At 37.7% G+C, this 17,394-nt stretch overlaps 1 protein-coding gene across 13 annotated transcripts in view; it reads left to right on the top strand.

The window, feature by feature from the left end:
- Positions 1–17,394, top strand: part of KDM4C (lysine demethylase 4C) — a 451,156-nt gene that overhangs the window by 319,554 nt on the left and 114,208 nt on the right. For all 13 annotated transcript variants that reach the window (XM_063649534.1, XM_063649532.1, XM_054502416.2 and 10 more), the window contains 2 exons: positions 2,463–2,518; positions 4,687–4,795. In XM_063649534.1, coding sequence (XP_063505604.1) covers positions 2,463–2,518; positions 4,687–4,795 — 165 coding nt within the window. The remainder of the gene's footprint in view (positions 1–2,462; positions 2,519–4,686; positions 4,796–17,394) is intronic.

Raw genomic sequence — 17,394 nt, 5'->3', positions numbered from 1 at the left:
CTTCTCTCATGGGGTTCAGAGTAGCTCTGGGTGGCTATTGCAATAGTTTAGGTCTGGTGAAGGATACCGGGGCTACCAGCGAAAGTGATGGCGGTGATGATGGGGAGAATGGGATGGATTTGGAGGTGGGATTGACAGAACTCAGTTGATTGGATCTAAAGGATGAGAGGAAAAATATGTCCTCCAATATGAGCTAGAATGGATGGTAGGCACCACTGATGGAAAACAGTCGGGGAGTATAGGCTGGAGAAGAAGATATGAGTTCAGTTTTGCATGTGTGTTTGAGATACCTGTGGCACTGTCAGTCAGACACCTCAGGGAATTAAGGTGTGAGCCATTGGCCTATGGAGAGTGATCAGAATCAGGGTAGAGGATCAGATGCTCAGCAGGCATGTGTGGAGAGAGAAGTAATAGGGCCTATTACAGAAATTCCAGCGTTTGAGGATAGTGAAAGAGAAGCCTGTTAAAGGAAGCTGAGGGTCAGCTAGAGGTGCAGGAGGACAATGAGGAATCTAAGGGTCATGGAAACCACAGGGAGAAAATCTTTCAGGAAGGATCAACAGTGTTGTATGGTGCTAAGAGGTCAGGTGAACCAAGGACTTGGAATTGTCTATTAGATTCTGTGACTTGGAGGGGAGGCTAGGAAGAGTGAATATCTTCTTGTGATGGTGGAGAATCTTAAACTCCATTTAAAATCTTGAGCCTACACATTGTATTTTAGAAGACTTTTTCCTCTTATTAGATTAGTGCTCTAGAACATGTGTACCTGTTAATGACCCTAATCAGGTGCTTTTGAGCAGCTTCCATGCTGCTGCGCTGTATTTAACTTTCCTAACTTGTCCCTTTAGGCTTCTCACTGCTACTTTCGTTAATCAGACATCTAATTCTCTTAGAGCCTGAGTGCTTCACAGTCCACAACTCTTTGCTGCATTCCCACTTTGAAACTAATGTCTTCATGTATACAACGAAAGCACTTGACCTCAAGTTTTGTTTCCTTTTTCATTCATTCATTTTCTTTCTCACCCCCTCTTTCTCTGTAGAAAGTGTGTTAAATTACTGGAAAAATACCTAAAATTGAGAACTTATAAAATGAACTACCAGAGTTCTCATTTTCAGTATTTGGATTGTGAAATTTTGCTTTCTTGGTGTGATTAATCAAAACCAGTTATTCCAAAGGCCTCTAGGATATGGCTTTGTGGTATGGATAGAGAAAATTCTTCATTGAGTTGTTATTTCCTCGAGCTGGGTTTATAATGGATTCAAATCAATATACACAGTGTATCTTTTACTACTCTGAATGCAGGAATTTTCATATAGATGTACAGAGACTTTTCAGACACACAAACCTGTTGGACATTTCTAGTTGTTTGCATTTATTACTGCCTAACAAAAGTTATACAGATATATAATTCTTTCCAGTTGTTTTGGTATTGTTTTCCTCAGAAAAGTAAAAGCTATGAAGTTTCACACCTCATTAATAGTAGATCGGTTAGATGGATTCCTTGTAAAACTAGGCAAAATTGTCAAAATTTGTTACGAGACATCACTTTAGTGGACAAGGTAAAGAGGTTTCGTATATAAACTTTGGAGGAAAAAACTCCAAATAACTTCTACCGATCTAAAAAATGTATTAATGCAGAAAATTGAGAGGACAAGCTTCAAACAATTTAGGTCAAGAGAAGGCAGTGCACTGCTCTCTGGTCCTCCTTTTCCTGGTCTTTTTCATGAGAGTGTAGTGAGAAATAACTAATAAAATCTATATTTGTAGCAATTGGAGTCATCTTGGAGTAGAAAATTATATTCTAAGCTAAGACACATAAGAGTGCTGAAATGTTAAGCTTATGTGGGAAGGATAAAGCAAAACGTTTCTTGGTGCTGTTTTCTCGGGCCAGATAGCTGGGGTTGATCAGGACACTTTTTATAACACTATTTGCCCGCAGAAAGAGTGAGGCCCAAGTGTTACTTTGGTGAAAAGAGTATCGTTTAAAAATAGCCTGTTGCTTATCCTTGTATTAGAAAAAAGCCTACCCAGATTCGATTCACTAGCTGCCCTGTATCCAGGAGTGAATTCGCAGAGCACAAGGCTACACCGTTGTGTGTGCATTCTCTGCTCTAGAATTCTTGCACATACTAGGTATGTGGACTAGGTTCTCTGGACTGCTAGGTTCTCTGTGTCACAGCTTTCCTTTGATGACAGTGTCAATTTAAAATTATACCAGGTTCATTTCATGATGGTTCCCTCTGGGAGAATTTTATACCCTGAAATTTGAGGAGTGTACCTCTACCATTTCCTCCTCCTCTATCTTTCTTTTTGAACTTTTCAGAGATAGACCTTCATGTAATTCCCGATGGTTTTAATTTTAGAATGAAAAATCAGGATCTCTGGGAATATTTAGATGAATGGTAATGACTTTTGTTATGTGGGTCTGGTCTTCATGTGGTATTTTCTTTCCCCCCCCCAGGAATGCTGTCTCTGCAATTTGAGAGGAGGTGCTCTTAAGCAAACGAAGAACAATAAGTAAGTAATACATTAATTGTGTTGAATTTCATTATTTTTCTTTCTCCGTTCTAGAACCTTTGGATGACAGTTCGCTTTACCTCTCATTGTACAAGTGGTTTCAAAGCTTTTGCTGCTCAGATCTGAGGTTGGAATTCTGTGCTTCAGAGATTTCTACTGTTTGCACTCTCATCTCGGCAGGGCAAGAGTAGTCCAAGTTATGCTTCTGTTCTTTGTATTTGACACCATGAAAAATAACCCCTCTTTTACTCACAGAGTTTTAAAAATGAAGGTAGCCCATATCATCCAGGTGCCATTAGAAATCTGGTGTTTAATATGATGAATGCTATTGGTCTGTTAAAAACAGGGCATACCTGAGCAAGTGCAACCATGATCTTCAGATAAATCAGTCATAGCAATGACAATAAAACAAAACCATTTACTTTTTACATTAGCAAATTTATGAGAATGTATGTGTACTAAATTAGAAAAGATAGGGAGAAAACATTGATATTAAGATTTAAAGGGATCAGGTGGAGAATCTGAAGAGAGTCTTGAAAGAGAGTCATAAGTGAACATAAAAGGAAGGCAGTCTAGTTTTTATGACTGTTCTGCATGGATTTTATTTTTTTTTTCATGACCAGGTTTTAATATTGAAAATGGGGCCAAAGCATATTACAGGGTCCGCTGGAATAGAGACATGTCAAAATAACCTGGTCAGATTTTGCAGGCTGGCACTTGAGGGCCAGATTCATGTCCAAGATATGTTTTGTTGGACCCGTGCACCATTTTATAAATTGCATCTAAAATTTTAAAATTGAGATATTTTTACATAAAAATCCAGATTTTCATCTTTAATTGAAAATGATTGTATATCCCTATAAGGCAGTAATAACAAGTTGGGATAGAACCCAGTGTCAGTGGGGTAGGTACTCCTCAGTTCACCATGACTTCCTAGTGTATATGTATTTGCTTACATTCCGCCTGGCCCCCTGGGCACTGGAGTTAGGACTCCCGGTGTAATGTAATGGTGGATTTAGCATAATTCTTTACATGTGCACATGTTTCTGATTGCTGGGAAGGAGGAGTGAAGGTATTTATTGTTATCACATTAATAAAATTTGTTGTAAGGAACTGTAGGGTTTGCTTAATTTTTGAAAGAAGATGTTCTTCCATAGTCCTGGTTGATATGATTCGCACTATACTAAAAGTCTTCACTAGTTCTTGGATATTGCACTGGATGCCATACTGTGAGATGGTTTAGGTGGTTCTTGTAAAAACACAGGTGATAAGAAGTTCTCTTCCTATGCTTGGACCACAACAAAAAGAAATAGTGTTTTCTATAGAATGATAGTATTTATTTCAATGTGGAAGAATGCCCTGGTGGGATCGATACTTGTTCTCTCTTCCTGTGGTCTTGAAAGACAGGATAGAGTCTGATGCTGTTTGAGTGAAGTAAATATGCTTTGGCTTAAAAATAGGTTGATGGATTTGACAATTCTTTCAAGATCTCTTCAAACCTCGTGATTCTTTATTTTGGGATATAACATTTATGAGACATTTAATAGTATTAATGGGAAAGTTGTCATTTTTCCGAAGGTGAAAAAAGTAGAAAACTAAGGTATGAGGTAAATTACATTTCTTTTTGTCTCTGGGTTTCATTGATTATAGTAAGTTTGCAGCAAGAAACAATTTAATTAAAGATTAGCATTAACTCTTTTGGAAAACTTTTGCTATTTAAACAAGTTTGCTTCGTGACATTTGTATTATTTTAAAAGGTTGTGTGCTATACCCAGTTCATACCTTTTATTAATTGAACTAATCTTTTGCCACATATTGATTAGCGTAAGTACATTAAGCACATACATGCATATTCCAGCACCAAATGAAATAAGAAACCCACATTTCAGTATTTTGCAGATCAAGTGTAGAAAAATATATGCACGTTAATAGGATAGAGTCCTGGGCCTTTATCAGCTCTTCATGGCACAATGTTGTTGGGCAGCTGTGGTACTGAGTCTGTCCAGGTATCATTCAGGTTTACAGTTCAGAATCTGTTTGTAATGGATTTAGGCTTTTGGCTTTCTTGCTCATCTGGGTATTTCCCATCTGTGAGAACTGGCATCACCAAGTTGAAGTATGTAAGTTTAGGGAACTTTTGTTTATGTTTAATGTCTCCTTTCCTGTAGGTGGGCCCATGTCATGTGTGCCGTTGCAGTCCCAGAAGTTCGATTCACTAATGTCCCAGAAAGGACACAAATAGATGTAGGCAGAATACCTTTACAGAGGTTAAAATTGGTGAGTGGCAAAGCTTCTTTTTTACCTCATAAATTAGTGTTAATTTCAAGTTCTGAATTTTTCCATTAATGCACACATTCCCAAGGTATATTTTTTCCTAGCTTTCTTTTATTTTTCTACCCTTATTTTCCTTTAGCCTAAATTTATTTATTCTTACAAATTCTTTTCCTGTTATATTGTAAGTCTGCATATAACCTTCCTCAATTTCTGTCTGAAATGAGGAAAAAGATAGTAATACATTTCCTGAATTAATGTGAACTTTCAAACTATAGGTTATCTGGTAAGATTTGTCAGTACTGGAGCTGAGCCATCTAACTCTATTTAAATTGTTTAGATTTTTCTCTTGACTCTCTTTGGTTGGTCTTAACCTAGCAAAATATATCTAACCTAATTTCATTATCTCTTCACCAAGAAGAGACACACAGAGAAATAAAGAAGCTTTTATTTTTACGAAGATATTTTCTCACTCTTGCATAGGTACAAGTCGCTTAATATGCCAAACTCTCTGGCTTGTTCAGAAACTGTGTAAAAATCTTCCCATTGGTTTCTGTTAACCGCATTTTTCATTGAAAATATAGGCCTTTATTGTCTTTAACATTGAAATAACTTTGTAGTTTTATTCAATTATGAGCCAACAGATCGTTAGTTTAGGCCCTTATATTCCATACGTAATTAGAACTTTCCCCAAAGTTCAATTGCATGACCTTAATATATTGGAGCACGTCTTACAGGTAGACTTAAAACTCTAGAATTTCCTGAGTCCTTGTTATTTTCCACTGAAGGTCTTTCCACTGTACAGCATTTCAGGCACCGTCACTATGACTCTTTCTTCTTGACTGTTGCTTGTTTTCCCACTGCTCTTTTCCCCAATGGTGAGCTGGGTGTGCCGTCTCTGGGCCTCTCTTATAGGAACTCACAATCTATTCTGCTGTATTTTGTTTTCCGAGAAGTGAAAGTGATCACTGTTATTTGCCATCATACGTCCATCAAGAATTTCACTTCACTAAGAAATATGTGGGCCTTTCACGGAACTGATGATTACTGTAGCTGATGTGAGTGTTGGGCCTAGTTTCCTCAGCATGTGGTAGTTGGAAGTTTTGTAATCTAAGATGGAAATTAGTGGGCCATTTAAATGGCCCTCTAAAGGTCACAGTGACTGTCAGAAGAAGTAAGAAGAGAGTATAATTCTTCAGCTCCTGGACTTCCATAGGAAAGCTTGAAATCTTATACCCAGATTACCAAAAAACAAACAAACAAACAAACAAACAAAAAAAAACACCAAAAAACAAAACGTTTGTAAGAATTAGGACTATAAGACATGATATCCAAAAAAAAGTTGAACTATCACATGTTAAATAATTTAATGTTTGGTGTGACAAATATTAACAAATGTTAACATTTTAATATTTTTTTCTGATTATAAAAGTAATAGATATTTGTCAAAATTCTACACCACCTTTTAAAATCACCTTTGTTTCTGTGTTGTTACCAGTGCAGTGACCCTTAGAAGGAGTAGTCATTGCTCTTGAGGTTGCCTCCACAGGCCTATGTCTTGGCTTCTCTAGTCCATAAGTGCTTCCTTAAAGATTTAACATTACCCACATCAGTCCCAAAGGGTTTTTGAGAGAACAGCAGGGAAGGGCAGCAGGATTATTTCATCCACATCCAGGGTGTTATATCTAGAAATATCATAATTGCAACTAAAGATGGTGAAGCTTGTCGCTTTCCTCACAATGCTGTGCTTCATCTTGATCGTGCATATCACATTTCTCATGGAACATTTCCTTCCTTAAGCAATCGGTACCTTTAAAAGAGCATGTCTTAACTGAATGTCACATCACCAAAAGTCTATTCAAATGATAACATAGAACTATGGTTACAGATGTAAACTGAGATCTGTGAAATATTTTTGGATGAAAATAGCACCCTCTTGACCAGATGATTTTTCATATTATGTTATATTTATGGAAAGTTTCTTAGAATGATCCTCATCAAAATGCTTATAGTAGTTATCTTTAGTGGAATAAATACGAGGAGCAACTTCATTTGGGGGGAAGAATGTCTAAGTTTGTAATAGTTTGACAGGGGCAATGACTGGAAGTCTGGATTCTTTTTCACCAAGAGTCCTTAGGAAGGAATCATCACCCTTGTGAGTCCACTGCAGTCCAGTGTCTGTGCCCCAGTCTTCATTGATGTTCCATGGTGATCAGACTCAGAGAGGATAGTTTTGAATAATACAGTTTACTTATGTGGGGAATGAAATGCACCTTTCCAGGGAATAGGATGCTCTGCCTGTATGTCGTGTTAAGGGTACACTTTCCTGACATAGGCATTCTTCTGAAGTTTAAATGGTAATCTAACAAGTTCATGGCCGGCAGGAAAGCAGAGTAGTTTTGTGTGGTATTTCATCCAGGCCAAAGTAAGTCCAGGTAAGCTATTTTATTCTGCCTATTTCATAAATATATATGTGTCTGCTAGTGTCAGTTTCAATATTTTTTCTGGAGCTGTGGGCATTCCTTTTCTGAACTCTAGACTGTCCACTCTGCCTTCCTGTTCATACAACTGGAAAATAATAAGAATTATTTAGATGTCATAATCAATTTATTTCACCAATTATCACTTGTCTTGCCATGTAGTATACATTTTTGAATAAGACACAGTTTTTGTTTTTGTTCTGTCAACCTTGGCATTATTGACATTTTAGAGTAGATAATTCTTCGTTGTGGAGGACTGTCGTGTGCATCATAGGATTCCAGCAGCCTTCACCAAGCAGGCTTTGCCAGCTATCCCCTGGGAGGCAAAATCACCCTCATTTAAGAACCCACGGGTCTACAGTGAAGATATAGACAGGAAGAGAACATTTTCAATATTTGTCATTTTTAGAGAATATCTTGGTTGGAAGAACTGAATTCAAGACTGACAGAACAGAAATTGTTAAATGTTTTTAAAAACAAACCTGGGTTTTTTTCTTTTTTCAAATCCAAATTTCTTTTTTGTTAGCAAAGCAATAAAGCCTGGTAACATGTGCATATTAGCTACTATATACTTATTAATTATATAATCTGATTTAGCAATTTAACATTACCTGTTCTTATAGAAATTGAACAACCAAATTGAATACTAATCAAGTTTCACCTAAGATTAAAATTCTATGATGTATGTGTATATGCACATAGTAGTCACTGAGTAAATATTTATGAAATGAATAAAAGACAGCAAATCGTTATTCATTATTTGCGCGTCAGGCTTATAATGACTGTGGCTGGAGGAGTGCGATCAGACAATAATAAATGGCCTTTGCCTTTCCACGGTTTCTCCTTTAAATGTAACAGAGAATTCACACACATCTCTGCATACTGCTCTAAAGCAAGGCATTACTTTACTTATCTGCATCACAGGGGACATATGATTAAATTGTAGAGCCCAGCAGTACTCCAGAGAGCCTATGAAACATGCATGCAGTACTCATCTTGTTGGTTGAAAATTCTGATCTTGGAACTTCTGGTCAGCTGGGGATTGAAAATGAGTGGACAAGTGGTTCATCCCTGAAGCAGCAGCAAAGGGCTGCATCTCTTCAGTACCCACCAGGTGGTGCTGCTGCACCAGTTCCTTATGTTTCTCTTAAACTACCACCTCCCTTCTCTAGTGCCTAACCAGAGCTCTGGCCACACCTGCAGAGAGAGAGAGAGAGAGAGAGAGAGAGAGCAAGCGAGCACGAGTGAGTGAGCGAGCGAGAGATTGTTGTACAATGGGGTGCTTTAGCCCAAGGGATGACAATAGAGCATTGAAAGTGCTGCTCCTGATGCATTCAAAGTGTTGAATTCCAAAGGACAATTTTTTAGTTTAGTTTTTCATTTAGCTGTAGAAAAAGAGCTGCTGTCCCTTGGGGCAAGTTAGAGTTTTTCTGAATAAGTAATAAACAACACTAGTATGAAGCTAGTAACTGCAAGAGGCTAATAGAATGACTGGTGGGCAAACATAAGTTTAAAATGTCTTCCATTATATGAAGGCTGTTTATTTTTAAAATGCTCATTATTAGCAGTCTTTCTAGAATATGAAATACTGGAATTTATGCAGAGGTATTTGAATATTTTGGTAACACTGTTGTTAGTCGTTTATTCAGAGCTTCAACCTACAGCTTTTGAAAAGCTCCTCTGTTAAATTATTCGTGCAAGGAGAATTTTGTGGAGGATACAGGAAAGGATTTGTTTACTTGAGCAGATTTTTCCTCTTACGTATAATGGCCAGTTTTTAAAAAATGACAACAAATGGAAAACAAGCCTTTTGGTGCTCTTCTGTGGATTTATTGATCCTAAAATGGTGTGTGCTTCATGGAGATCCTTTAGCTCATCCAGCCACCTTGCTTGGTAATGTCACAGGTGTGGCCTTTGTTCATCATACAATTAAATGGACAACAATGATGACATTAGACTTATTTTCAAGACATTCTATTTTATTTCTGTGTCCAATTTTAAATACTTTAATAATTGACTTTTAAAAACCTAAAACATTTTAATGAAAAATAAGTTTGGCTATAGTGGTCTCCATCCAATTAAATTTGTTCTTTCTTTCCTTTTCTTTAACAATATTTCACTTTTGTGTAATTATTAAAGTAATTGCTGCCCCAGCTAAAAAAAAATGCTACAGGTTGCTATCCAAAACTACTGGGTTATTAAGTAGAGTCATCCTGTTAAAGGGAAGAAATGAAAATGCTAACAAATCTTAAGAAATGAAAAGTTAGCTGAATGGGTTAAAGACTGTCATATCCAAAAGGGAGAACCAGTTTCCCTGTCAGCTTCAGCATTCTTCTGATATTTAATGCAGGTTTTATATTATGTAGTATTTTTATTACCTGCCCATTAGAATAAATTGCTTTGCTTCTGAATGACTTTCCTGTATGGGAAAAGTTATCCTTGTGGCAAGTCCTATTACTGCAAACCCCTTCCCTGTGCCCTGCAGCACCTTCTCTGTTCACCAAAAGAATATGTGAGGATTGGCACTTTGTAGGACAATAGGAGGCTACTGAGGACATTTCCTTCTCCCCATAGCCCATCTAGGGAGTTGTGTGAAGTCACAGGTGATTGGTGTGCCTGAAGACTGAAAGAAAAAAATTGACCCCAGGTGGTATAGATTTAGAATTTATTCAGAATTTTTTCCTTTTCTTCTTTCTGTCTTGTTTTCTCTACTAGTATGATTGATTGGCTGTAGTCATAACTGAATCTCTGGAAGAAGAACAAAATTGTGCACAGACAAAAACAAGGGAACATAGAGATATATAAAACACACATTAAGACAGAATGGCCTATTTTGTTTTTACAATATAAAAATGATCAGGAAGAAGAATTAAGGATGGGACTTTAGAGTAAACAAATGACGTTTTTATGGTATCACACAGAAGGAAGAAGGCGGTGGGGTTTGGAGACAGATCACTGTAAAAATCTTAGATTTGATTATAAAATTTAAGGGAAGGACATTTTAAAAATCTAGCAAAAGGAGTTAAAAAGTATGGATTTCTGGTAGTTGCTGTATGTTTACCATGAATGTTTATTGTATACATTGATCACTTCCTGCAGCTTAAATTAATTAAAGATCTGTGGTATTTTTGTAAATAAGCCAGCAAAGCAGGTTTGTGGGTTTTAAGAAATCTTAGGAAGTTGTAGCAGACCCTAAATGCAACTATTAGTTTTAAATACTCTATTTGGAGATAAAGTTTTCAAATAGGACTGTTGTATGAATATTTAAATATTAAATCACATCTTTCAATGCAGTGGATGTCTGTTCTGATTGCTGTCATTGCTTAAAAAACTTAGCATTAAGAACATCCTGGCCAACATGGTGAAACCCCATCTCTACTAAAAATACAAAAATTAGCCGGGTGTGGGTGGTACATGCTTGTAGTCCCAGCTGCTTGGGAGCCTGTGGCAGGAGAATTGCTTGAACCTGGGAGGCGGAAGTTGCAGTGAACCGAGATCGCGCCACTGCACTCCATCCTGGCGACAGAGCAAGACTACGTCTCAAAAAACAAACAAACAAACAAACACACACAAAAAACTTGGCATTGTTCATTGGTCACAAATGCATCCGTCCTCACAGTAGTGTAGCACAGTGCCTTTGGTTTCTATATCTTTAGACCTTTCTAGGACTTTTACATTTGAAATCCTATTTCTGCAACCAAATAGAGGGAGAAATGAATTTTGGAATAGCAGAATTTGCCCCTGGGCATTCGATGACCTCTGATTTGTATTTGACAAGTGAACAAAGCACAGGCACAAGTGTTCTCTGAGTGAAGAACATTACTTTGAAAAAGAATTTACACTGCAATGATGACTGAGCTACAAGCCTTTCCGTATCTGGCTGAGACCATACTATTCTGCTTAGAAGCCTCTGTACACTTGAAAATTTGTACCTGAAGGCAAATAATAGTGAACCTGGAAGCCAAAGATTATAGTTTTGAAAGGTATATCAATTCTGAAAATAGAGTGGTTTCACTGTGGCATTCCATCTCAAGAGTTGAATCAAGGGGGAGAAAATACAATCACACTTCCTGTTTGTTAGACGAAGGCGCATGTTCTCTTGGTAACTGACTCGTGTTATCAGATATGCTGAATACTAAAAATAGAATTATTGAGAGATAGAGATAGGGTCTGCCTCTTGTGCTGTAAGATCACTCGTTCTATTTAGTTAATGTTACAGCAATGTTCGTGAGCAACTTGGCTTTCTTTCTGAAAGAATCAAGGTTGTATTTGACAGGGCCTCTGTTAATGCATTTTAGGAAATGTAAAGAGATATTGATTATCTTTCATCATGCTAAAAGAAAAGAAGTAGTGTTGTAAAGGCAATCAGAAAAAGTCATTATGTTCCACATTAACTCATGTACCGATTTATTCACAGGCTTAGGTATTTTTAAAGACAGAGAAGTTCTAAGAAAATAATAAACATTGACAATGATGAGAAAACTTATTGCTTAAACAGTAATCAGTAGTGTTAATGTGCACAAAATGTGCTTTGAGTAGTGAACTATCCTAAAGGAGGAGTAAGAGATACTATACTACAGATGACACGGTTGTGGTATGGTATATGGTGTCCTATTATTTAATACGGCCAGTATAAAATTATGTAATACCATTAAGATAATGTTCTTCAGGATTTCAACATATATATGTCTCCAACTTTGTAAGGTTTTTAAATAAGTGTAGTGCAAAAAAAAAAAAAGTACATTAGTAGCTGTATAGTACTTAACTGTCAGAATGATTTGCTACAGGGACTAGATCGTATTGCAAGCTGTCAAATTTGTATATTGCTGTAATACCAAACCATAAAATCTTTTGAGTAAAATGGAAAATGTCAGATGGGCATGACTACAAATAATATACTTTCTGAAGGCTGTAGATGTCTATAGGAGAAAATGTGTAAATGCATGAAATGTTATCTTGTTACTATGGATTTTTCTTTATCTGTTGAGAGAAAAACTGTGAGGCAAAAGGAAATTGACTGGAGCCTTTAAATTTTCAGTTTTGAAGTCATTTTTTCCTGAGGACTAATTTTAAAAACATTATTAGACAGATAGGTGGAACTTCAGATAATTCATGATTAAAGAGTATTGTGAAAAAGTAATCTTATTTTCTAGCTTGCATTGCCGAATGCTCCATTTTTTTCTGATCTTGTCTGTGTGAGTAGCGATTACTGACGGATCTTTTAATTGAGTGAGTGAGCCAGGTTGGAGTTTCAGAGACAGGGTCATTCCTTTCACGCTAGTACTGCCTGGGTCAATACCAACAAACACATGCCAAACCGAGGCAGCTGTTAGACAGCTCTAAACAATCTGTAGGGTTTTACTTGGTCAACAGTGATTGAAAGCAAGAGAGGTTATAGTTTTGGAAAGGTAGGGTCATTATTGTGTAACAATGAATTCATTATTCTTTGTTTTTCTGAGAAGAAGGGGGTCAGGAATTAGTTACTTTTCTTTGTTTCATATTTTAATATAAATTAGGTTATTCATTTCCTCAGAAGGGTGGGTTTTAAAAAGCCACAAAAAAAGCTTTTTGTGTAAAGTGAGAACATTTTCATACTTGGAGTTACAATTTCACTGTGGTATATTTTAGGTGTGGTCCCACAATTAAGTGAAGTCTTTATCTAACATGAGCTCCTGGTTAGACACAGATACTAGGACTGTTTTAGCCAGCCATGGACTGGATTTATTGATCTCAATATCAAAGTTTCTCTGCATTCATCTATATCATGCTTTAGATCACGTAATTATAAGAAGCCTCCCTTAGGTTGAGATGGAGAATGCAGGCTGTGGGTTAAGACTGCCTGAGCCCTGTATCCTCCACTTGGGCAACCTTGGCTATGCAGATTAACCCTCTGAAGCTCATCTGTAAACTGGTGGTTGTGAGGATGAAATGAAAAAGTTAACAGTCTGACATATAGTTTGCAGTCAAAGAACATTAGCAGTATTAGCTATTATTCTCTTAAGTGATTTTTTTCCCCTTTATTTTTCTAACACTGTTAAGAACATAACTGTATTTTAAACAGCCTCTGGGCAGTTTGTAAACTACAGGAATTTTCTTTGAATGGAGGCCTGTTAAACTGGCGTATTTTGTCATCTCCGAGGGAGCAGGGCATAGAAGGGCTCTTCTGCAAACATCTGAGATTTCACCAACTTCCCCTGCAGTTATTGCTGAAAACCATAAGATGAATAGGTTGATGTTCTCTAAAACAGAAGTTCAGAAATACAGCTCTTGCTTCATTTTGAGCACGGACGTCGCACGTTGAAAAGCGATCTTGTTCAGGACGGTTTTGCTAAAAGTGCCATTTCCTTACATGGTGCAGCTGGGAGTCTTCAGCGGTTTGGGGCCTAGGGAATGACTATGACCCATGAGTACTGTTATTTACCAGGATACCCTCTCGTCTATTTCTGGCTTTTTCTCCACCTTCTTGTAGAGGAAATGAATTCGACAATCTCTCAGAAGGCATTGGGATTCTTTCAAAGCACAGGGGCCAGCAGTCAGAAGAGTTCAGTCTCTGCTATAGTGTCTTTTGGCCGAGCCCTTTTGCCTTTGGGGGATTACTGTTTGGAACAGAGCTGTGGTTCTCAAAGTGTGATCAGCAGACTCTGTTTCCAAGCCCTTTTCAGACATCCTAGGCATTTAATTTTAGACTAACGATGCAAGTGCAACGGCTGGTAAAGCTACTGATGTGGCAGTAAATAAGAAACAGCTCTCCTAGAAAAGGGGGAAAAAAGCCCCTCATTTGTTGTGTTTGCACATTTTATTGGTTGAAATACTCTCACCGTGTCCAGTTTCAAACTACCAGTATAAGGTAAACCAACTCTCAAAATTCTTGAAGATCTAGCAGTTGCTCTCAGGAGCTTGTACAAGCTTGCTGCAGCTCACTGTTGAAAATGGCTGGCACTTACCATACGTCAAACCAAGGCATCAAATTGCACTAGTAACTGTTGTATTCTCCAATGCTAGGCACCTGGCATTAAAAAAAAGCCACTTTCACTTAAGAAGGTCCTTGAAATTTAAAATGGTTAATTATATTAAGTCTTGATTCTTGAACATGTGCCTTGTTTACATTCTGTGTGATACGATAGGAAATACTTAGAAAGCACTTCCACTGCCTGCTATAATACATCATGGCCTTGAGGTAAAACATTTTAGTGATAGTTTGAGTTGCATGCTGTACTACCACTTTTTTCATGCAACCTTTTTTTTTTTTTTTTTGCTATAATGAATGCCAAGCAATCATTACTTTGATTTGTGTATTTGGCAGACATTTTCTAAAAAGTGAATGACAAGATTTGTTGCCTGTGATAGAATTTGAGCTTTCTACGTGAAAATTGGAATTTTAGAAAACTTGTATCCATCAGTGTGATAATTTCCCAGTACTTACAGGCTTTTTAAATGAGATTAGTGGTGATATTAATTAATGTGGACTTTGATATTTTGTAACGAAATGTGCCAACATTTGGAAGATTGGTGTAACTCAGTGAGAGTATTTTGTATTTTTTGTTTGTTTTTGGAGCAGGGTCTTGCTCTGTCACCCAGGTGGCAGTGCAGTGGTGCCATCATGGCTCATTGCAGCCTGTATCTCCTGGGCTTAAGCGGTCCTCCCACCTCATTTTTTAATTTTTTTGGTAAAGACGAGGTCTCATTGTGTTGCCCAGGCTGGTCTCAGGCTTCTGGGCTCAAGCAGTCCTCCCGCCTCGACCTCCCGAGTAGCTGGGATTACAGGACTAAGCCACCGGCGCCTAGACCTCGAGAGTATTTTCGAAATGACCAATGCATGTTGTTACCAAATTATGCCTGGGCAAACTATCTGTTACGAATGCCTGATAGACTAGTGGATTTTAAGCTACCATAGTATATGGTATGAAAAGTTCATTACCTTTAGGAACTACCATTGAAGTTTTGGTGAAGTATCATGAAGAATGTCCATGATTATCTGGAAAGGTTATTAAAATACATCTCCTTTTCCAAGTATTTATGTGTGTCAGACCACATAGTCTTCATATACTTCAACCAAACAACATATTACAGCAGACCAAATGCTAAAGCAGATATGAGAATCTAACTCTCTTTTATTAAACCAGGCAGAGATTGGCAAAAATTTAAAACAATGCCACTCTTCAAGCTGTTTTCTTTTTGTTTTAGAAAATAGTTATTTTCATAAAAATATTTTATTATGTAATGGGTTTGTTATTTTTAAATGAATTCATAAATATATATTTTTAAAATTTTCCATTTTTAATTTCTAATGTGAAAAATATTGTTAGATAAAACCCACATAAATAGAAGTTCTTTGTGATCCTTAATAACATTTAAGAGTATAAAAGAGTCCTGATACCAAAAAGTTTGAAAACCACTGGAATAGAGAGAGGATCCCCTCATAATATAGTATCCTTTCTTCTTCAATCCAGTGTTCTCACATTCCTTGCAATGATTTTGTTTGTTTATTATTTATGATATCCTGTAACTTTTCAGGTGGAAGGGAATAGTTCTGTCTTCCACCATTTTAGGCACATGGCCTTTGCTTTCTCTTGTTCCTTATTTTAATGTCATTGTCATTTTTTTTTTCTTCTTCTTGTTGGCAAGAACGTGGAGAACAGAGAGGGACAGCTATTGCATACTGTCTGTATACCTTGTTACATATTTGGGTTTATTGATTTCTAACTGCTTCCTATGAATTTAGTTTGAAACTGTTAACTGTTCTTCTCCCTCTCCCTTGACCCAGTAGCTCCTAGGATAGTAGCTGTTAATACTAATTCTAAATCAGGGATGACTTTTTAGCAGTATTATTATTATTATTATTATAATTTTTTTGAGATGGAGTCTTGCTCTGTCACCAGGCTGGAGTGCAGTGGCGCGATCTCGGCTCACTGCAACCTCCGCCTCCTGGGTTCAAGTGATTCTCCTGCCTCAGCCTCCCGAGTAGCTGGGACTACAGGTGCCCGCCACCACGCCCAGCTAATTTTTGTGTTTTTAGTAGAGACAGGGTTTCACCATGTTGGCCAGGATGGTCTCAAACTCCCGACCTCATGATCCGCCTGCCTCGGCCTCCCGAAGTGCTGGGATCATAGGTGTGAGCCACTGCGCCTGGCCAGGATTTTATTTCTTAAAGGAGTAGACTTTTGATATAGCAGTTGTGTGGGCATGCATATTTGTTTTAGGTTGTTTAGAGATAGTTTAAATTGTCAAGTCCTTCTGCAGGTTGTAATGTGAAAGACAGCAGTTCCTCTTCCCCTACTCTCCTTACTTCCCTTTCCTCAAAGGAAACCACATTCAACCATCTTTGTCTGTCTGTATCTCTCAATCTGTCTGCCCATCCATCTCTTTATTGTCATTTGCCTCTAAAGAGCTAAATAATATGCCTGTATTTACTTTGTTTTTTAGTCTCAAGCATGATCTATGACACCTTATTTTGGAAAGGGGAAGATTTAGCTCAATTTGCTTCGGTCAATTGCACTATACAGATGTGTCCTCCTTCTCCCTCCAGTAGTGTTCCATGTTTTTTACATACAGTAGTTGGATAGGTAATTGAGGGTTTATGTTATTATTGCTTTGTAAACACAATGTATTCATAGTTGAGCCATGCTTACATCTCCTCAAGATATTCAGATACGCCAGGATGCATATCAATTTCATGTCCTTTGAGAAACCTGTCCCAGAATCTTCTGTCCCGTTACAGTTTTTGACTGCCTGTCATCTACCTGATTTGGTGTTTACCTTCCATGAGGCTGTCCTTGGATGTCTGATAATCCTTGGTTGCTTGCCCGTTTTTAATAATGGGAGCTGAGCAGAAGCCTGGTGCTGGTGGGTTGGGTCGGATAGTTAACTTGAAGTATTATGATCTGGCTGGGCATTTTATTGGGAAGATACTGGTCAGGTTCTCTAGAGAAGACTCGTCCAGTCTCCAGACTGAAGGGTAAAAGCCTGGCTGCGGGCTCCTCAGAGCCCTATGAGGCAGGAGGGCAGGTGGTCTCAGTGCTCCTTAGGGAAAAGGTCAGTAAGTCCGCTTTTTTCCCGATATCGGCTCTACCCTCAGCAATGCCTAGTGTTCCAGAGACCCTCTCTTTTACTGGCTCTGAGAATAAA

The sequence above is a fragment of the Pongo pygmaeus genome, chromosome 13 (assembly GCF_028885625.2).
Source record: "Pongo pygmaeus isolate AG05252 chromosome 13, NHGRI_mPonPyg2-v2.0_pri, whole genome shotgun sequence".
NCBI classification, from domain to species: domain Eukaryota; kingdom Metazoa; phylum Chordata; class Mammalia; order Primates; family Hominidae; genus Pongo; species Pongo pygmaeus.
Note: the sequence above shows the minus strand (reverse complement) of the source record. Positions and strands in the feature narration are given on the sequence as shown.